This window comes from Dreissena polymorpha, chromosome 9 (assembly GCF_020536995.1).
Source record: "Dreissena polymorpha isolate Duluth1 chromosome 9, UMN_Dpol_1.0, whole genome shotgun sequence".
In the NCBI taxonomy this organism is placed as follows: domain Eukaryota; kingdom Metazoa; phylum Mollusca; class Bivalvia; order Myida; family Dreissenidae; genus Dreissena; species Dreissena polymorpha.
The window spans coordinates 65,853,792-65,876,266 of NC_068363.1; the positions used below are offsets into that span (position 1 = coordinate 65,853,792).

General features: G+C 36.1%; 1 protein-coding gene and 1 long non-coding RNA gene across 5 annotated transcripts; both read left to right on the forward strand.

The window, feature by feature from the left end:
• LOC127844499 (uncharacterized) lies at nt 1–1,961 on the forward strand. The gene is made up of 2 exons (XR_008032770.1): nt 1–271; nt 434–1,961. It is a non-coding gene; the product is annotated as an uncharacterized LOC127844499 (long non-coding RNA).
• A 1,244-nt stretch (nt 1,962–3,205) lies between these two features.
• On the forward strand, nt 3,206–16,789 carry LOC127844477 (uncharacterized). Of its 4 annotated transcripts, none has more exons than XM_052374736.1 (6): nt 3,206–3,419; nt 9,318–9,666; nt 12,455–12,520; nt 13,140–13,226; nt 15,532–15,669; nt 16,181–16,789. In XM_052374736.1, the coding sequence occupies exons 2-6, from the start codon at nt 9,439–9,441 to the stop codon at nt 16,571–16,573; spliced, it is 912 nt and encodes a 303-aa protein (XP_052230696.1). In that variant the 5' UTR covers nt 3,206–3,419; nt 9,318–9,438; the 3' UTR covers nt 16,574–16,789. The 4 variants fall into 4 exon arrangements, with proteins under 4 accessions (XP_052230696.1, XP_052230697.1, XP_052230695.1 ...); XM_052374737.1 differs by lacking the exon at nt 3,206–3,419 and adding an exon at nt 4,414–4,562; XM_052374735.1 differs by lacking the exon at nt 3,206–3,419 and adding an exon at nt 6,088–6,122.
• The last annotated feature ends 5,686 nt before the right edge of the window (nt 16,790–22,475 follow it).

A 22,475-nucleotide genomic window follows, 5' to 3' on the forward strand; every position in this document is an offset into this window, starting at 1 on the left:
TAACGCATGCCTTGTTATTGTTTACTTTGTTTTTATTCTTACAATAATAATTCTTTAAATTACAATTTTTAACCAGATTTTCCGAAGGAAAAAACTGGTTATTAGATTGGCGAATGCGGGCGGGCTGGCTGGCTGGCTGGCGGGCTGGCGGAATAAGCTTGTCCGGGCCATAACTATGTCGTTCATTGTCAGATTTTAAAATCATTTGGCACATTTGTTCACCATCATTGAACGGTGTGTCGCGCGAAATAATTACGTCGATATCTCCAAGGTCAAGGTCACACTTTGAGTTCAAAGGTCAAAAATGGCCATAAATGAGCTTGTCCGAGCCATAACTATGTCGTTCATCGTCAGATTTTAAAATCATTTGGCACATTTGTTCACCATCATTGGACGGTGTGTCGCGCGAAATAATTACGTCGATATCTCCAAGGTCAAGGTCACACTTTGAGTTCAAAGGTCAAAAATGGCCATAAATGAGCTTGTCCTGGCCATAACTATGTCATTCATTGTGAGATTTTAAAATCATTTGGCACATTTGTTCACCATCATGGGACGGTGTGTCCCACGAAAGAATCACGTCAATATCTCCAATGTCAAGGTCGCCACGACTAAAAATAGATTAAAAAAAAAAAATTACAAAGGGGGGTATTTTTTTTTTATCATTTCAAAAGTTCAGTTTGAGTTTTCTCCCTTTATCAGATTTTTTTTTCACAATGAAAACCTGGTTTTGTGACAATTTTGTCCCTTGTTAATAACTTAAATTCATTGATGATAGTTAATAACTTATAAATTCATTAATGATAGATCAGGTATATTTTCATTGTATGTTAATTCTTAAGAAATGAAATAAATGCTTTAAACTCTCTGTAAGTGCAGATAGTTAACATCAGTGGTCAGTGATGATCTTTGATCAGTGCTAATCTTTACCAGGATTCTAAGAATAGCAGTGCTCTCATTTGATTGGATGTTTACCTATATTACTATGCCTGCTACACTTCAGAATCAGGGGACTGGGACATTGTTGACCTCTCCCATAAGAACTAATCAACCAAAACATCTGGGTATACATGTGAAAGACTAATGATAGACCCCCTGGCTCTAAGTTGAAAGAGTTAGTCCACTAATTGAAAGATTGGGGTAAGTGAATTACTAATCTGGCAGACCTGTTTAATGTAGCAACTGTTAGTTTTATCATGGAGGTGAGTTTAATGTTCTAAGTTGAAATTTCACCAAGTAAAAGTGACTTAGTCTTATTTTTCTCTAAATGAAAATTTTGAATTAATGATTTACTGTGTTTCACTAACTGGGTATGTTGAGTTAGTGGAGTTAGTTTAGTTCTTTTAACTGAGTGCAATTATTAGTTAAGTGATTACTAAGGAAAAGTGAATTAGTATTTGTTTCTCTAAGTGAAAATATTGAGTTAGTGATTGAATAAAGAACAGGACTTAGTGAATTTATGCAACAACAAGTTAGTGTTTTTAATAAGTGATGAGTGATCATAGTGATTTTACTAAATGACAAATCTCAGCTAATCTTTTAATTAAAGTGACTTAGTGTAGTGTGATTAACGCAAGTTGTAAGTGATTAATCAAAGCCGAAGAAATGGATTTAAACTGTTTGTTTTCTGAAAGTGTCGTACATTAGACTTAAGTGAATAATACAATGAAAGCGAGTTCTTAATTATTTGTTCAGTGAAGTGAATTGAGTGATTTCAATTATAGTGATCACGGGTGTTTGTTTATCCTAGTGCTTTATACAGGCATTTGCCTCATACTGAACACAAACTGTTGACCAAGTTAAGACATGAAAGTGTATTATTTTTTTCGAAACCTTGTTTTAACTATGATTAACTTTTGAAAGTTTATGAACTGTATTTCTATATGAATTGTTTGTACTGTTTGCATTATTGCTCAAGTATAAATGAGGAATGTTTGGAAAGAATAAAAATAGTTTAGTCACATTGTTGTTGAAGAACAGATCATTCTTTTATCTCAGGTGAGCGACTTTGGGCCTTTTAGGCCCTCTTGTTTAAACAAATCCCAAACATGTAACTGCAAAATATGTTTTTAGAGCATGGTATAACCAGACTAAATGTCTCATAGTTTAGGTAGGATCGTTTATTTACAAAGATCCGTAGATCTTGAACACATGAAGTAAAACTCTGTGTATATATAGACCTCTGTTTCCGTTATGATAATTTCGTTATTAAAATCCAATCTGACACGTGGACGCTTTAAAACTCTAGTTTCGCTAATTAAAAAACTTCAACCAGTGGTATTTTCACTTTCTGCAAAACGTCTACATAATTCGTAATTATTGAAATGTGGAACATTATATACGCGTATATCGTTGTGCATAATACGAGTGTATTCTGCACAATGATCGCACGACATGTCTTGAGACATGCGAGTTTAAGTATTACGACATTCTTTTCGCGTTGTTTAAATCGTTAAGTTCTACACTTTCCCCTTTCATTCAGTATTGATACAGCAAAACGACAATTCTTTAGTTGCACGTCCAAACCGTGTTTCAGGCTATTGAATAATGAAATGATATTAAAGAATAGATGGTTGAAATGGTGTAGTCGATATGGTGTTCGGTTAGCGATCAGCAGGACCCGGATTCGATCCACACTCTGAGAGCGTTTTCATGTTCTTCCCTTCGGACATCAAGTACTGGTTATACCCAGGAAATGGTCTCTTATTACACCTGAGTCATTCGATGAAATTGAGCTAAAATTAATCGGTGTAAACTAAGTATACAGATCTACAGAAGTCTTAAAATTTACAATTGAATTACAAATACGGTACCTTATGGTTTCGAATATCAGCCATCAATGCAAAAAATTAAAACAAATCTTGTAAAAATGGAAATATATTCGAGAGTTGCTAGTGTAATAACAGTTGATGTAATGCGCTTTTTTCGATCGTGTGATTGCTTCTTCTGGGCTTTTGTGTCTTATCAACTGACTCTTGTGAAATGACAAAGTAGCAATCACTTGGTTGAGTAAACATTTCCGCCGACGGAAGATAAGTAGTGGCTAACTAAATCCAACATTCATCACAGTTTGAAAGGAAATCGTCAAGTTTTATCGTTTCATTTTCTAGTATTTATTTGCAAACGTCGACAAGGCATCTATGACATAAAAATCCTTTTAGATCCTGTTATAGAAGAAAGCCACTCACGTAATTCAATCGACAGATGTAGTTATTTATCGTATGAGCACAGATGTGTTTGCCAAATATAATTATGTGTTTAAGACGACTTTCTTGATTAAAGACCTCCTGAAAATAACAAAAACATTTTGAGCGTTGGAATTAGGCTAAGAACGTAATCCAACAACGGGATTTTGTTTTTATTGTGACTTAATCCTTTAAACGCTGTGATTTTTTGGATTTAAATCTTGTAACTGGAAGGTATTACTCAGTGTAGCCTCGAGATTATTTGTTTAAAAACTTAATTCTTTTACAGCTTTAATGTTAGTCGCACAACTTTGTTAAAAAATAAACATTATGTTAAACGCTACAACGAGAGACATGAACTGGATTTTATTTATCAATTATTTCAACCCTAAATATCCGAACCGGGAAATATTTTGTTATGAAACACAAAGAAGTAAAAGTTCCAAAATATTGTTATTAGTTCTGATTTTCTCAGATTTACAAGTGTATTATTTATGTACATTTTTTTAAAGTTTAGAACATTAATTAATATATGTTTATTAGAATTTATGCCACGTCTTATAAAAGACAACATAATGCATTACGTTTGGTACAATCTGTTCTGTATATATTGTTTTGTAAGCTGTCCGTTAGCATGATTACCCTTAAGGCTCTTATTTTGATGTCAGTAAACCATTTCTTTGGAATGAGGATGTAATACTACATGTTTTGATTTCCTCAGCGGGCATAACGAGATCGCCTCGCCCTGGCTATTTAAACGGTTATCTTTTTTTCCAAGACAACAGAGTTGGGCACCGGTATTGGTTACCACGCACATACCGCGTTCATAGTTTATCCTAACTCGCCACTTCAACACTTGCAAACAACGGACCAAATGGTGGTTCCGTTGATTTGTCATCGAAAGTAAACTGAATTGTCAATCCCTAAAATCCATGTCGCGGACCGGGTACAAGTATATCCATTAAGTATGATGTATCGGTGTTTGCGCTCCGTGTTTGCACCGAAAATGCCACACTCGGAGCTATGTCGCTCCTCACAGCGAGGGTGGAATGAAAACGCTTTACTTGTACGCACTTCACCAATTCAAGAACATTCTAAATATACATCATTGTGCAATATGGAACCACTTCAAAATCAAATTTTCCTAAACCAACCATCCAAAAGGTTATCATTAAATGATATTTTTGCTGAAAAATTGCACAAACTTCTGTTTGCATTTTGCTCACGCGAAGGTAGTTACTAAATTCAGCACAGTTTCTATTGTTTTAGCGCACATTTTGTATACATATTTATTTATATAAATTATATTCTAAATTTAGCTCGATTTTTGTACTGATTGTGTGGTGCCGATTTTGGCAGTTGGGCACTTTAAAACAGGTAAATAACATGTTTTGTTGCTTTATAATATGTGTATCATTGACTAAATGTTATAGTTTATATTATAAAACACGAATATACGAGTCCGGATGAATGACAATTAAATACCGATTATGCATACCGGTATATATATATATATATATATATATATTCACACATATGGCCAGTTACGGGGTCTCTGATTTAGAAATAGGTTATGGGGTTCCCACTTTAAATACATGTATCTCCATACCCTTTTTTATCCGATATAAACACGAATTAAGGTATATAGGGGTACCTACTATTATTATTGTATATAAATACGTCATTTATTTAACGTCTTATACAAGGAAATATATAGCGAACTTATTTGCGAGGTATATACAATTTCAATTTCAGACCTGATTGTGGTTTTCGATTTAAGACCTTATTGTGAGATTTGATTGCATTACCTCCCCTACACCCCCCTCATAGTAATTAAAGGAGCCTAGATTGCGGGGTTGTATATAGACCCCGTTTTTTATATTGACCTCGTAAGTACAGTCTGAAAACTACAGAGACCGCGTAACTGGCACTATGTATTGGTATATATATATATATATATATATATATATATATATATATATATAGAGAGAGAGAGAGAGAGAGAGAGAGAGAGAGAGAGAGAGAGAGAGAGAGAGAGAGAGAGAGATTATGCTACTGTAACTACATGTAACCATTTATAATAAAAAAGTATCAATCTCTTGGCGTGTAACACAACAGACAAGTTGATTCATATGTTGTAAAATAAATGTTATCGGTTCAATATAATGTAGTTAATCCTGAAATGGGTATGGCGAAACTACCACTATATATATGGCATCGATAACACGTGCAATACAAATAAATTCAGATTAAAAGCGTAGTTAAACATGCCGGTAACGAAATGGTTAGACAGTCGCCATGTAAACGATGAACACAATGTTGTATAAAGAAATGTCGTGAACGGATTCACTAAGTCGAAAAGTGTTCAAAGTATTCAATGGCTCATTACAGACAAAAGGGACTTAATATAGCTAACCAGATTAAATATTTAATTTAGGTCATGTCATTCTAAAAACTAATATAGTGTAGGCTTTATTGTGTATGTTATGTCTGTAACAGTAATTTGATAGAAGCAGCATTAACAATATGTTTGTTTCTGTTAACCCATTTATGCCTAGAGTCTAGAAAAAAAGGCATTTGCAAACAGCATAGACCCCGATGAGACGCCGCGTAATGCGGCGTCTCATCGGGGTCTGCGCTGTTTGCTTAAAGGAATTTCTTTAAGAAATATTCTAAATATAGAAATGAATATACTAGACATCCCTAATTTTGGAAATAAATTGATCCAATTTAGACGGATGGGAGAGTCCACTAGGCATAAATGGGTTAATATTGTGTGTAGGTATGATATTTTCTCAATAACTCGTTGTTCTCTGTTCGATATCTATATTTCTTTGTGTATTGTTTGTGTGTTGTGACACGTCAACTGACTATTTATCCAACGGTCCATGTAGAAGTAAAGCCTTGTTCTGGGAAAATGGTTCTTCATGCACGTGCGTAAGTTTCGTTCCAGACTAGCCTGTGCCGTCCGCATTGGATAATTAGGACCGAGTTATTCCGTGTTACGGTATTTTTTGTTTAAAGGAAGTCTCTAGTCAGCGAAAACCTTGATTAGACGGAAAATGTTTGCCCTGACCAGCCTTTGAGGACTGACGATCTACTTGAGTAATCTATGTGTTACACAATAGTATTGCATACCGGTAACATAGAACATGATCCCTTAAACTTAAGAAATTTCCCTCGTAACGCATCGCATTATTATACCTGACATCTGTTTAAAATAATCAGACGAGACATTTTTACATAATAGGGCAACTGTAACGGGGCGTGATCACTAAATTCGTTATAAAATCATGCACGGTAAAATCGGTAAAGCTTTTTTCTGTTGTCAACTAATAGTCATTGGGAAGACGTACAGTTATTATAATCAAAAGTTTGTTTACGTACTACTACCTAACTATGAACAATACGTACCGATAAACCTGTAGATTTGCATAAATCTAGTAATTGTTCCCCATGACTATTTAGTGAACTGTTTACGGTGGCTATGTGTTTAATGCCAAGTTTGACCCCCCCCCCCCCCCCCCCCAAAAAAAAGGAGAAATTCTTGAGTTTGGCAAATGCGTTATCTTCGTAGTAATCAGAGTCATCAAAATACAGTATTCAGTCTACCTTGAAAAACATAATCGCATTTATTGCAACTCTGCTACATAAGTTGCCAGCAGCAACAAATGTAACAATTGTGTTAGTATTTTGGTAATGGGCCCGAAAAGTTCTGACTTGACCTCCAATCAAGTTTCCGATATGGACCCAACAGATATCAGTCTACCGTTTGAATATATATGTGTTTCATAATATAAACTATATATATAGGCTACCACTGGTTATTATGTCATTTATAAAATGTTCTACGTGAAGAATATGTAGATGGATGTGTTTAATGACAAGTATGACCCAAAATGAAAGAAATTCTTGAGTTTTGCCATTCAAAGAATATTCTTTATTCATAGACTTAAGTCTAAGAATTCTTTGATGAATACGGGCCCATTGAAGTTTCTGTTAAATAGTGATCCGCTGTTTATACAGAACGATGTCATTAACCCATTTATGCCTAGCGTCTTGAAAAAAGGCCGTGGCAAACAGCGTAGACCCAGATGAGACGCCGCATGATGCGGCGTCTCATCTGGGTCTGCGCTGTTTGCTTAAATGAATTTCTGTAAAAAAATATTCTAGATATTGAAATAAATATACTAGACATCCCTAATTTTGGAAATAAATTGATCCAATTTAGACGGCTGGGAGAGTCCACTAGGCATAAATGGGTTAATATTTGAGCCGTGCTCTGAGACAACTGGGCATAATGCATGTGATTAAAGTGTCGTACCAAATTAGCCTGTGGATTTTTGCTAAGAAGAGACTTCATTAAAACTATAAATATCATAAAAGCGTAAAATGTCGTCCCTGATTAGCCTGTGCGGACTGCACATGCTAACCTGGGACGACACTTTACGCACATGCATTATGCCCATTTTCTCAGAACACGACTCATTTGATAGGCATTTTGGGTATGACATGTGATTGTCTTGCCAGGGGTTTTGTTTCAAGATGTTAAGTAGAAATAATGAGAACGTGTATATCAAAGTTTGTAACCCCACGATACGGGCTAAAAGGCATTCCTATTAATATGTCATTCATTTATGTTCAGTGTATCAATCAGTTTTATATACTGTAATCTCATTCAATTTTACGTATGAATCAAACTTTATTTGACCACGAGTTGTTAAAAATATTCAATAATGGAAACAAGTTTGGCAATTTTACAATATATTAAAACAAACTTAAAGTTTATTTCCGATTAGCCGATTTGATAAGACAAATAGTAAACACATGTGGAACAACAAAAAATGAAACCAATGAAATTTCGAGCACTTTGAGATGAATTATTTTTGGGTTCAAATATTAAAAAAAGGTTTAAACTGTTTAATAAGGACGTAAACACGTGCCATCATATATGACCTCCATGATTAACATACAAACAGTCTACTTCAGCCCCATAGCCCTCACAAAATCATTTGAAAGGTGGATGAAACGCACAATTAGCCTGCTATATAAAGATGGAATGCGTGCGGTTGACTACAATAGCATTTCTAATTTCGAGTCACATTTAATGGAAAGGGATTTCGCATTTCGTATTCGCTCATTGTTCAACGTTTGAGATAACATTTGTTGTTCGTTATTGATAAAGACGTGGGATATGTCAAGGAATATGTGATCCCTTAACACACTATTTCGTCAGTGTTCACAGGACTTTTATCAAAATGTGAAACCCAGAACGGAAACTAACGATTTTCAAGTTAAAAATATATGATTAAATGATTTATGTGAACTGATAAAAAGGGGCCATTTATACGTTTTCGCAATTATGCACATTTGGCGGCGTGAAAAAAACACCAATCCTTTGATGAGGAATAAAAACGAGAATAACAGAACACCCACATTTAATATGCATGTGCGTAAATGGTATAAAATAAACACGAACGCATAGTGGACGTTTACAAACTGTCAAGAAGTCAAGTTCATATAAATTTGAACCGTGCAACAGTAGTAAGACCATTTAACAGAGGGTATATCATTTTCGGAGTTACTGAATGAACAATCATGGATAGTGGTGACAATGCACGCTATTATAGACGGTATGATACGAGTATTGTCGTTATGAAATTGTTGAATATAATATAGCATGTTTGTTTAGTTCAACGAAAAAGGACGTAGAATGTATAAACATTTGTTATTTATACGCAATTGCAAGTAATCCTTACGGTTACTGAGCGTGTTTTATACAACCTACTTTTGTCGGTTGTTACATTTGTATTTCAAAACTAAAATGAACGTTTATTGATTTGGTTCAATTACATATTTTTGTTGTGTTCAATGTTTATCGTGATACATTAATGTATTATTACAGATTAATTAATGCATTGTTATTGATTTGCGTAAAAAGCCTATTACCGACGTTGAAATAGCAGTGTATATCAAATATATTATAGTGTATATATAAATTATATATATATATATACGCTTATTCTCGACATCAATAAAGTATACCATATACCGGTACACATAAACGTGCGTCAAGTCTTTCGTATACTAAGCTCGGTATTTCAAAGACTCATTTGATCAACACACTTTCAGCTTTCTAGCCCAGCTACAAAGCCTTGCCTCCCGGCCGGCATCTGCCATAGCAGACAACGACCAGCACCATTTCCACTCGCCGCGGCCGTCGCCAAGGATACGCGTGCACCACCCACCGGATATGGAACGAAGGAGGGTCGCGGAGATCGAAGGGATCGACAGCTCCAAGATGGGCCACTTCCCCTTTTCGTCGTTCAAGCTACTGGGAGGACTGCAGATCGGGATCGGCGCAGTCTGTCTCATTCTGGGGATCGTGGACCTACTCGTGTTTCTTTACGTCTCCCATTTTGACAACGAGACCCTTTCGGCTCTGACCATAGCCAGCGTGCCAATATGGTGCGGCCTTTGGGTAAGTTTTGATGTTTCATTAAAGGGGCCTTTTCACAGATTTTGGCATGTTTTGAAGTTTGTCATTGAATGCTTTAAATTGATCAATGTAAGCGTTGGATGTGAAAAGCTCCAGTAAAGAATCAATAATAAAATTAAAAATAGAAAAAAAGGTAGCCCTCAGCAGAACTCGAACCACTAACCCCTGGTGTCCTGGAGTAAAAAGGCTACCTCTTAGACCACTCAACTATCCTTCCTGATACAATATCAGACGTATTTATACTTTATAAAAGCAATCCGCATAGTTTCCCAAAATATAACGACAACAACAGAACTCTCCAAATTATTAAATTATTTCGCGTTGCAACGCTTTAAAATTTTCGGGTTTTTAAATCGTCAAAAGATGCATATAATGGCAATTTAAGAGCATGGTAAATATTCAGTATTACTGTTTCCTCACAAATATCATAACTAAAACGAAAATTTGCGAATCTGAAACAACTTTTTTCAATTTTGTCAATTTACCCAAACGTGAAAAGGCCCCTTTAAGCCCCTTAAGTTCGATGTATTTAAAAATGGCATTTGTTTAAATTGAATGTCATTTGGTTTATTGCATTGCAATGCGCTAGTATTAAAGTTATCTGTCTTGTGACCAGTATAGTTAATGTGCATTATAAAGAGTCGATGGGTTAAATTTGGCGACATGGGCTTGTTGACCACTAAACACTTGCCAACCTTATGTCAGCATTGTTATTAAATTTTAGTTCTACAACGTTACAGTATTAGCCCTTTTCAATTACTATTGATTTTGCTTTTCAGCTCTCAAATAAAAAAAAATCGCTAGAATATTCGCGTAACGTTTTTTTAAGTAAACAGGTGCCTGCGTGCGATTCAACCTATGCCATTAAGTGAGTGTAGCCTACAATGTCCACAGTGATACATCCTACTTCACACCGAAATCAGCGAACATTAAAACCTAACTGGGGTAATAGCCTCTTGCAATAGTTACAAATGACTTTCGGAAAGTTAGGCCTAACACCTTTCACTTTGATGTTGGTAAACATCAAAGAAATTCTTATAAAGCTATACCAGTTATTATCTTGTTAAAAATGTATCTACATCGTTAGATAACAAAAAGGCAATTTTCTAAGAGATAAGGATACTATATTCCATATTTTTATGTAAATTTTATACGAAGCTCGTTTGCCTTTGACTTAACCCATTAAAGACAGAAAACACTCACGAGTTTAACAACTTTTAACGCATAGTTATGGAGAGGTTGTTGTATTAGATACATATAAAAAAATATGATTGAAGCATTATTTTCGCAATTGTCAGTAACCGCGGTCGAAACATAATGTAGGTCTCGACGATGCCGAAACTAGTCTGACGTCCGTCAAATATCGCTTAACTCATTTATGCAAAGTGGACTCTCCCAGCCGTCTAAATTGGATCAATTTATTTCCAAAATTAGGGATGTCTAGTATATTTATTTCTATATCTAGAATATTTTTTACAGAAATTCATTTTAGCAAGCAGCGCAGACCCAGATGAGACGCCGCATCATGCGGCGTCTCATCTGGGTCTACGCTGTTTGCCAAGGCCTTTTTTCAAGATGCTTGGCATAAATGGGTTAAACTATACGTGTACTGTAGAGCATACAAATAATAAAACGTCAGTGTCAGTGATCTAAACTATCTATAAATAGCAATTTCATTTATGTCAAGAGATTATGGTTCGTGTTTGGTAGCTTCATTGGTGCATCGTAAAAAGGCGACTTTGGGTCAGGTCATCGTTTGTAATAGTTGTTCCCTCCAAATGAAGATCAAACGAATATCTTATTGTTATGATATTTACTCTTCAGAAAAAAAACATTGTGATGATGAAGTTACATGTATTTTAACAGAGAAACCGATAAAACAAAACTTAAAATGTGCGTCTGTGCATGCTGGTGTATGCGACTGAGGTTGTCTTTTGAATTGTATGGAGTCCGATCTTAAATATTTACAGCAAACGAGTATTAAGTATGAGCTGTTATGCTCGTACGTTGCACTTCACCCAGTAGGAACATTTTAATGTGCTTTGTTATATTCGTATGGTATACGTGATTGACCTCTGAGTTCTCCACATGAAATTGTGTAAACTATACACGAGGTTATTTTGGGAACACTGAGCCCAATGCATGTGCGTAAAGTGTCGTCCCAGAGGAGCCAGAATCATGAACGTCATTTTCTGAAAGCGGATGAATATGAGACTCGACCTGGGAAAACAGGGCTTAATTAATGTGCGTAAAGTTTTGTCTCAGACAATCCCATGCAGTTTGCGCAGGCCAATAATGGACGACACTCTCCGTCAAGAATGGATTTTCGTTTAGAAAATACGTGTCTGACCATGACATCTTAGGCTGTTGCGGACGGCACAGGCTAAATTGGGACTTTATTTTACGCACATGCATTCAAGCCCGTGTTCACAGAGCGCGGTTCACATATGAGTCGCGTTCTGAGAAAACTGGGCATAATGCATGTGCTTAAAGTGTCGTCCCAGATTAGCCTGTGCGGTCCGCACAGGCTAATCAAGGACGACACTTTACGCATTCCGCACAGGCTAATCAAGGACGACACTTTACGCATGAATTGGATTTTTGCTTAGAAGAGACTTCATTTAAGCGAAAAACGTCATTAAAGTGGAAAATTTCGTCCCTGAATAGCCTGTGCGGATTGCACAGGCTAATCTGGGACGACACTGAACGCACATGCATTAAGCTCAGTTTTCTAAGAGCACTCATTCATATTTGTTTTATTTATTTTCAGTTCATCGTCGCAGGCTCGATGGGAGGCTGTATGTCTCTTGAACAGAAGACGACACTTTCGTACTTTGTAAGTACGAAATACCACGTGACTATGGATTCTGATTGTATCGAAAACTTAAGTTGCAATAACGTGTGTAATACAGTGGTGTCACTGCATTGTATTACACACGTTATATTCATATATTCAACTATTCATATTGGTACAAAGTATGGAGTCGTTTAGGAATTTTTGTTTTGTTTTAAATCCATCGAATGACTCTACATTTTTGAAGCTAGATGCAAGTATTACCGAAAATGATACAAAATATCGTCTCATTACCGACCAGACAATTGTTCAAATAAAAAAAAACGCACAAGGAATAAATAACATATTGAATAACGAATAAAATAATTACTATATAATAAAAATAATGTTTTCTATTTTATAGCAAGTATGTTACAAGTATATTTATGAAGATTGTAAAGCACAAATTGCTGTATTTTGCTGCTTCAAAAATATTTCGTTGATCGACCTTACTCTGCGGAAACATTGTTTAATGCATTCGAGTACAGTGTCTGCCCAGATTTGCCTGTGAAGTCCGCACACGTTCCGCATTCACTAGATATTCGCTAAGAATAGAAAACACAAAATACAATACAAGCGAAAAGTGTCGTCCCTGATTAGCCTGTGCGGATTGCATTTTCAGAAAATGACGTTCATGATTCTTAGCGTTCTTTGCGCCCTGCTGTTCGGTCCCGCCCTGTTCGCAATCGAGGTCTACATGGTTGTACTGGTAAGTATATCGGCATAATATCCCCTTATGTGACTAGGGTTCAAATATTGCGCCCGGCGCAAGTTAGTATTGTGGCCGCCGTACCTGACAGGTTGTGTTTATGGGTAATCCGGTCCAGTCCCCATGCCCTCACCCCTACACCAGCACAAGACTACAACAATTGAATAGATAACAATGAAAAAAATCAAATAGCTAAACATATCAGCTATAATCAAATCTTAAAGGGGCCTTTTCACGTTTTGGTAAATTGACAAAATTAATAAAAAGTTGTTTCAGATTAGCAAATTTTCCTTTTAGTTATGATATTTGTGAGGAAACAGTAATACTGAATATTTATCATGCTCTAAACTAGCCAATATATGCATCTTTTGACGATTTAAAAACCCTAAAATTATAAAGCGTTGCAGCGCGAAACGATTGAATAATTTGGAGAGCTCTGTTGTTGTCGTTATATTTTCTGAAACTACGAGGATTGCTTATATAAAGTATAAAATACATGCCTCATTGTATGAGTTGGATGGCCGAGTGGTCTAAATGGAGGACTTTTACTCCAGGGCTCCAGGGGTTAGTGGTTCGAGCCCTGTTGATGGTCACTTTTTTCTTTTTATAATTGTATTCTTGATTTTTTACTAGAGCTTTCTAGATCCAATATTTACATTTATCAATAAAAAGCATTTAATGATAAACTTTAATACATGCCAAAATCTGTGAAAAGGCCCATATAGCGATCGGGAGTTAAGAAAGATAATTAAATTTTATTTGCTGTGACACACTTAAGCTCCTAACATAATGCAGAATCAGGGGCGTAGCCCAAGGTCACAATTGTCGATGCTGAACAACGAAATAATAAGCGAAAAGATGATATACGTCTTGCTTCCGAACGCAGTTTTATGACAGAAATACCAGTAGTTCTCATTTTAATAGCAAGCAAACTAGTTTTCACATTATCGTTGTCCATCAGCCCATAAACAACCCTTTGCCTTCCTCACACGTGACTTTAAAGTTGGAATATAAATGGTCATACAATTGGCCAACTTTAATAAAGTGACAACAAAGAAGGAACTGGAATTTTGAAATGACCTATTCTAATGTACCGGTACTCCATTTTTGTCAAACATTTTGATATAAAGCACACGCTTACAACCCATCTTCTTTTCGTGCGCTTTACAAGATTACTTAGATAACGGGTGCTAATTTATTTTCTTTCTGAATAAGTATATCCGTTTCTATCCTTTCATTTACCCAACATATGAAGATCAACAATGGCAATTATTCATTAGAATGGAACTACTTAATTGTTGTAATTTTTAGAATTGCATGTCATAGATTTAAATGCTGTTCAATTCATTCGCACCTAACACCAATTCGTTGTGTATTGGTATATATAAACGTTACATTGAAAGAATGCTCTTGAGTACGTATCTCGTGGCTCCTTTTTCGTTGTGTATTGGTATATATAAACGTTACATTGAAAGAATGCTCTTGAGTACGTATCTCGTGGCTCCTTTTGCTGCGCTACTTACGCAACTCGTAGACTTGAGAACATTTAAGATTTATAGAATGTCGTTAATTGGTGCAACTTACTGCAATTAATTGTTTATTGAAGTACACATGTTAGTGAAGTAATAGACACCATGAATTGACTTTAACAGGTACAGTTGTATAAATAACAGACTAACCAATAGGAAATGAATTATTTGTTTTCGGATTTTTGCGTTAGTACCTAATCAAAACATTGCCCGAATCAGAATATGCTTATATTTTCTTTCGTGTAATTTCATTTGATTCGTACGGGTACTGATTAGGCCCCATAATTATAAATTATTCCTTAGTTATAATTGACGATGTGAGGCATAAGTCTATAACATAAGTAAATTTAATTCAAACAAAAATTATGCTAAACATTGTGATTGTTTAATATTTAAATAAGATCGAGAATACCGGTAGTCATCCTCGCAGATGCCATAATACGAAAAAACGCGACACTCTGAACAAATCGGTATCTCTAGTGACTAGTAAATCTTATCGACTGTATGAGAGCCTCGTTTCGGGAAAACCGGGCTTAATGCATGTGCGTAAAGTGTCGTCCGAGATTACCCTGTGCACTCCGCATACGTTTACCAGGGACGATACTTTCCGCTTATGGTATTTTTCTTTACGGAAAAGTATTTTCTTAGCAAAACAATCCAGTTTAGACGGAAAGTGTCGTCCCTGATTAGCTTGTGTGGATATCACAGGCTACTCTGGGACGACTCATTACGCACACGCATTTAGCCCGTGTTCCCAGAGTAATACTATTATACAGAGGAAGGAAGGCAACACAATCTCGGCGGCGGAGTGGCTCATCCCCATGGTGATAGCGTTCTTCGCGCTAAACGAGATCATCGTCGCCGTCATCACGGCCGCCATCTGCTGCTGCTGTTCCCCGCTGAAACAGGCCAAGGTGGGTGGACTGGGTGAGGTGGTGGACACAGTGAGGTGACTTCGTATTCAACGACCGAGATGATTTCTTTAAACTTAAAAAAAAGAATAAAAGCGGAAAGTGTCATCCCTGATTAGCCTGTGTGTATTGCACCGGCTAATCTGAAACGACACTTTCCGCATTTTAAGTTTTCTGTAACGGGCGCGTGACTCACACGGGACGTTTGTATTTATGCTAGTGCATATACTAACATTACTATGGGACATAGTCGTATGATTGTGCGGTTATCTTTAAGAGGAAATATAAATTTTACGTTATTGTACTTGTACACTTCAAATGAAAATAAGCTTCGCTGACTTATTCGAGGATGCAAATGCTTTCCCTATAATGTGCGAAATAATTTCTTGTTTAATTAAAAATCACCTTTGGTTTTAAGCCAATATGTGCACATGTATGTTTAATATTGCACTACCGGTACATTGGTTCTTATAAATATCGCTATTGGCACACACGTTGATCTCATGACTTGCAGGTGCGCGTTCTCTACACGGGGCATCTCGACGAGATGGGCCATCATCCGGAAAAGCACCGCCTGGTAACGCCGGAGATATTCTACACCGACAGCAGCCGCCTGGAACGCGCCCAGAAGTCACCTGCGTACGCTCCTAGGCGAGAGCAGCCGCAGCAGCAGTCGTACGATGCCTGGGAAGAGGATCGCGCTAAATCCCAACCGCCGCGCGCCACGCTCGATGTTCCCCAGCCTCGTCATGTGCAGGCGCCGCGGGCGTCCATCGACGACACTGATAACGGGCCGCTGACACACTATTCGCGACCGCCGACGTACGAGGGGAATCCCCAGAATAACAGCATCAACTCGTACCGCCGTCTGCGGCAACTGACCATTCCCGGCGTAGGGACGGCCTAGGTGTCACGAAAAACGCCCAAAATTGAATTAACTGTGATAGCTGTTGAATGTGAAAAACTGTCTTATTGTGGTGTTCTCCTTCCGGTTTCCCTTGACCGCTGCTCCCATATTGTATGTGGTCTGAACCAGGGATTGCCGTGAACCTGTCAGCAGTCATTTCACTATATTTATAAAAAAACAAATTGTTGATGAATTTTAAATAAAGTTGTATTCGTATATGCCATTTACTCCTTGAAAGGTAACATTATTCTATTTTAAAAAGAAATCAAGTTTTCGGCTAAACCAAAGGCTGCATGATAACGGATATATACATGCACCCACTTGGTAAAAAAACACATTTCAAAAACCCTGTAAATTATTGAATATGGTAAATATGGTAAATATGTTCATAGCTGTAGTTGCATAAAGTAATCGATCATGATACAAGAAATGACTCGCAATATTTTATCGAAGAACGCAATAATCCTCGATCTGAGAAAACCGGGTTTAATGAACTTGCGGTAAGTATCGTCCCATGCTAGCCTGGGCAGTCCTCACAAGCTAATATGGGATGAAAGTTACTCTTTTTATGGTATTTTTTTTTGTTTGAAGGATAACTATTCAAGTCATATCATGAAGTGTCGTCCCCGATTAGCCTGTGTGGACTGCACAAGCTTATCTAGACTGACAGTTAACGCACATGCATTTAACTTCAATTTTCTATACCGTGGCTAAAATTGTTCGGGTGTTACCTGCGTGTCACTGTAATTTTGTAAACGTGGTGATATTATTTGATCTTAAATAATTATAGGCGTGAAACCTATTTGAAACAACAATCAACACACATTTAAATAAATAAAATAAAAAAGAAGCGCGATGCATCTTTAAGGAGTTTACACATTTAAGTAGTCTACCTTGATCGATTGAATCTTAAAATATAATATAAAACACTTAAAAGTTTAATTTTCACGTTTTGGTAAATTGACAAAACTAAAAAAAGTTTCAGATTCGCAAATGTTTGTTGGAGTTATGATATTTGTGAGGAAACAGTCATTCTAAATATAAACGTGCTCTAAAATATCCATTAGATGCATCTTTTTGTCGATTTAAAAATCTGAAAATTATAAAGCGTTGTAACGCGAAACGATTGAATAATTTTGAGAGTTCTGTTGTTGTCGTTATATTTAGGGATACTACGAGGATTGCTTATAGACTTTGACTCCAGGGGCCAGTGGTTCGAGCCCAGTTGAGAGTTACTTTTTTCTTTCTTTAATTCTTTAATTTTATTCTTGTTTTTTTTTTATTGGAGCTTTTTAGGTCCACTGTTTACATTTATCAATATAAAGCATTTAAAGATAAACTACAATAAATGCCAAAATCTGTGAATAGGCCCATTTAAGGCGTTTTGATAAGGACTTCTTTCATGCCCGAGCACTTAATAGAAATCAGACTGCGTATATGTACTGAAAATGGACATATTGGGTGGTTTTTACTTGTTTTTAATTTTCGCCATCATGTGCCAAAACATTGGTAGAACTGTGCTCGACGTTATTCGTGGAAAATAAGATATGAACAATTTATAATATATGTAATACCTGAACAATATATGAACACTTATATGATATTTTTGATTCACTTTTGGTTATTATTTTCACAAACATTCACAGACATAATTGGATTTTCTTGAAAGACAAACTGACCGAACACACAGGTGTTGGGCGCATTGCCAAGTCACTTTTACACTATCAATTTGTCATAAAACAACATTTTTCATCAACCTGACCAAAAAAATCCTGATATAATACATCAACAGTTTTAAGCCATTTAGTGCCTAAATGGCGGTCAATTTTCGTCAACTATGTACCATTTTGTTGGGAAATGTTGCCTATTGACGAAAAATGACCACGAACGGCTACTTGCCAACATTAACTACAAGAAAACACTACTCGAACTCGTAGAAATGCTAGGTCGGCTCTCGTCTGACCGAACGTTCAGTGCCGATTTTTACAAGAGTAAAAGTATATGAACGTACCCGTATAGCTTTTCTCTATATCAGGGTGCGGGATCACGTGACTTCTTGGGGTTCCCCCTTTAAACTTGAATGGATTTAAACAACGACATATAGTGGTACTTTATTTCTAATAACTTTTTTAAACAGTTTTTCTTAAGAATTTCAACTAGTGTATAAAAGACATGTGTTATGCTGCTTTTACTACGTGAACTACATAAGAATTACTTGATTTCATAAGCCTGTGCTCTTGTTCAAAATTCGATTTGTACTAAACGGTTATGTTTCACGGAACGTGAAATTTTGTCAACGATTTTAGACGTATTCGATGATTTATTCTGATACCTTTAGACATCGGCACAAACTGCAAAAAATCTGTCTTTAATGCACTTAAGATTTTTAAATAACTTTAGGTATTTGCAAAAAAATAAGTAATTAACGGTGTGATTACATGTTGTTCAGTCCGTGTGTAAACACCTGAAAACCCCGGAACCTCGCTCTTTCTCTACAACAACAGCCAATACATACTATGGGCGCCAGATTTAATTTTCGACGCGCTGATTTTTTGTTCTGTAAATCACCATGGCAGACGAAATCAAGTTAAACAATTGGTAAGGAATGATTCATATGTATGCAATTTAAAACATATTTTGTTGATTACCCCATTAAGTGAGTAAACAATAGTTACAGGGATTTATCACATCGTCTGTGGAGGTTTCTGTTGAAACTGAAAGTAGGTAGAGAAAGAGCGAGGTTCCCGGCATGTGCGCGCATTTCAATAATCGAGCGGGGTGACAGCAATTTAATGGGTAATGACGCACTTACGTTGTTTAAGAAAATGGCGAGTGATTTATGTGTGGCAATGGCTGGAAAATGGGTATTATGGCTCAAAAATGACATTTCCGGGTTTTTATACATTGTATTTCCAATTTCTTTTAGAAACAAAATGCAAAAAAATAGGTCTCTATCATTGTTAGTTTTAAAGGGATATTTTCACGTTTTGGCACGGTGCCTATACCACGTGACTTTTTAAGATCTGTGTGGGGAGTAAAATATCAACAAAAGCGCGACGCAGGTAAGAATTTTAAGGATTACTTTTTAAATATTTCACCATTTTTAATGGGATAAAGTGGAGAGCCCGCTCATTCATGAGAGTTTTCTATAGATATCATGATTTTATAAAACAAATAAGTATTTTTTTTAGTAAAGTGCAACCGCGCGTTTGGACGGTTAGAAAAAGGTAGGATCAGTGTGGGTACAATAATTTATTTTGACACAGAAACATCACCTCTGGTGAAAATAAGGAATAAACTTCATGGGCGGAGCTTACAATATATAATTTTGAATTCATTTTCATGTTTCTGTTATATATTTACGAAAAAAAGTTCAAGAAAAATATTCTTACAGTAATATGATCTGTGTGGTATACGTGTTTAAAAGGATCTGTGTGGTATCCGTGTTCCTACAATTTACGGATACATTGAAATACTAACGACAATATATATATATATATATGTTTATTTAATTTCAATTATTTCAATACAACAACAACAACTACTACTACTACTACTACTACTATTACTACTACTACTACTACTACTACTACTACTACTACTACTACTACTACTACTACTAGTACTACCACTACTACTACTACTACTACTACTACTACTACTACTGCTGCTGCTGCTGCTGCTGCTGCTGCTGCTGCTGCTACTACTACTACTACTACTACTACTACTTCTACTACTACTACTTCCACTACTACTATTACCACTACTACTATTACTACTATAATAACTACTAGTACAAATAGCAGTAGTAGTAGTAGTAGTACCAGTAGTACTTGACACGTACTAGTCTATGAGAAGCGTTGACTGTGACATTCACATGCATATGCAAATACTTTAACATGACATGCAAGTGCCCGTGTGAAGACTTGAATGTGACATGCAAGTGCCCGTGTACATATGCCAACTTGAACGTGACATGCCTTTGAATAGGCGGGCATAATGGGGAAGAGTCATGTCATATCATATATTTTGTATGACAAAAATTGTGGTTGCCATGGTTACATGAACAAGTAAATATTGTACAAATAATCTGGCTTTGCAATAACTATAAACCTATTAAAGCTAGATTGAAGAAACTCAGTATACGGTTTAAGTGCCATATTGATTTTTTTATATTATTTCAGTGTTTCGGTCGGTCAAAAATTGCCGTTGATATCGTAACAGAAAAATGTGAAAATTAAAATTTGAATCCTGCAAAAAGTAGATAAGTAAGTTAGAATGAGGTAGCTTGGTGGGTGGATTAAGTGTTATACGGTGTATGCGCTAATTATTTCTGATTGTTTTGTGAGACAGATAATGTGTTAAGTTTGGTTGCCGAAAAAGTGAAAACTGTCCGAAGTACATGTAGCTGGATACTTCGATAACTAAAGAAGAGCAAGGTTGTTAAAACTCTGTGTGAGAATAAAGAGCAGACAGAAAAAACCCACGTTATTCAGAATGTGTTTGTTCTGCAAACATTCTGGTTTATAGCGTTACATAGATAATTGAAAACTAAAATCTGGATCCTGTGACAATTAAAAAAGTACGCAAGATAACTGTGACATCATAAACTCGGTAGGGGTTTTTCTTTGACTATGCTATTGATTTCTATGCATTAAGTTTGATAAATTTAACATGTGTTTTGTGCGATTAAAATGATAAATTTAACATGTGTTTTGTGCGATTAAAATTGCATTAAGTATTCATTTTGTTCTTCTTACACACAAAGAAAACCCAAAAGGTGGCGCTTTGCTTGATAGCGCCCTGCTTGAATTGGAACATGGACAAAATGTGTCGAAATCTCCTCTGTACATTATTCCTTTCAGTCGAGCTCTAGATGATCATTTGTGAACCCCTAGAAATATTTCTCATTAACACCTTCTTCCTTGCTCTTGTAAGCATTTCTGGATATACTCCATCCCGGACCCAACCGACTCGCTTTTCATTGACATAATCTCTCGGGGACACTACCCCCTGCTATTTTTTCGTATTCCTGGACATTTCCCATCTGGACAAAATAACCCCTCCAAATTCTTGCGCTCTTGAACATAATACTTTCAAGAATGAAACCCATCATTCATGTTATCATACCTGAACATAAATCCTCTGTCTCGAAATCCCACTTCTCATGTCTGCAGAGTCGGACGTAAAATCTCCTTATTAACATTCACCCTTTCTCATTTCGTCCTCCTAAATATGATCGTCCCCCACCAATAACCCCTCCCCACCTCCCCGCTCATTTTGCATACCTCAATTCATTTAATGCTTTCCGGTGGATTATAGAGAAATATCAGTGAATTAAAACTGATAATTTTACTGTTTCAAACAGTGAAAATTATCAGTGAGAATTATCGATAATTTTCATTGTTTACTGTGAAATGACGTCATTTTTTTGACGAAATGACGTCATTATCCCAGCAAAATTCTTTAGTTAAACTTTTGAACAATGTATATAAACTGTAAAAAAAATGCATTAAATAAAAAGAAAATTTGTTGGATTCGGTGGATTATCGATTTTAATTCACTCGTGATCATAGAAAATATATTTTCACTCGTGGCTGCGTCACTCGTAAAAATTTTATTTTCTATGATCACTCGTGAATAAAAATCGATAATCCACCGAATCCAACAAATATCCTCAATATAATCGCTCTGTCAAACGTACACCATGCTTGTTTTTACAAAGTCTCTGGTCATAATCCTTATATTTTTGCTTTTGTTTTATTTGGTCAGGGTCTTTGCAGTGATCCACTCTTTATTTTAGTGTTGATATATAGATGATATTTGTTGGATTCGATGGAATATCGATTTTATTTCACGAGTGATCATATAAAATAATATTTTCACGAGTGGCGCAGCCACG

Excerpts from the sequence above, each read along its gene's own strand:
- LOC127844477 (XM_052374734.1), top strand. The coding sequence starts at position 8,784 with ATGGATAGTGGTGACAATGCACGCTATTATAGACG. Across the intron at positions 9,667-12,454 it reads CAATATGGTGCGGCCTTTGG|TTCATCGTCGCAGGCTCGAT; the intron begins GTAAGTTTTGAT and ends ATTTATTTTCAG. Across the intron at positions 12,521-13,139 it reads AGACGACACTTTCGTACTTT|AAAATGACGTTCATGATTCT; the intron begins GTAAGTACGAAA and ends TTGCATTTTCAG.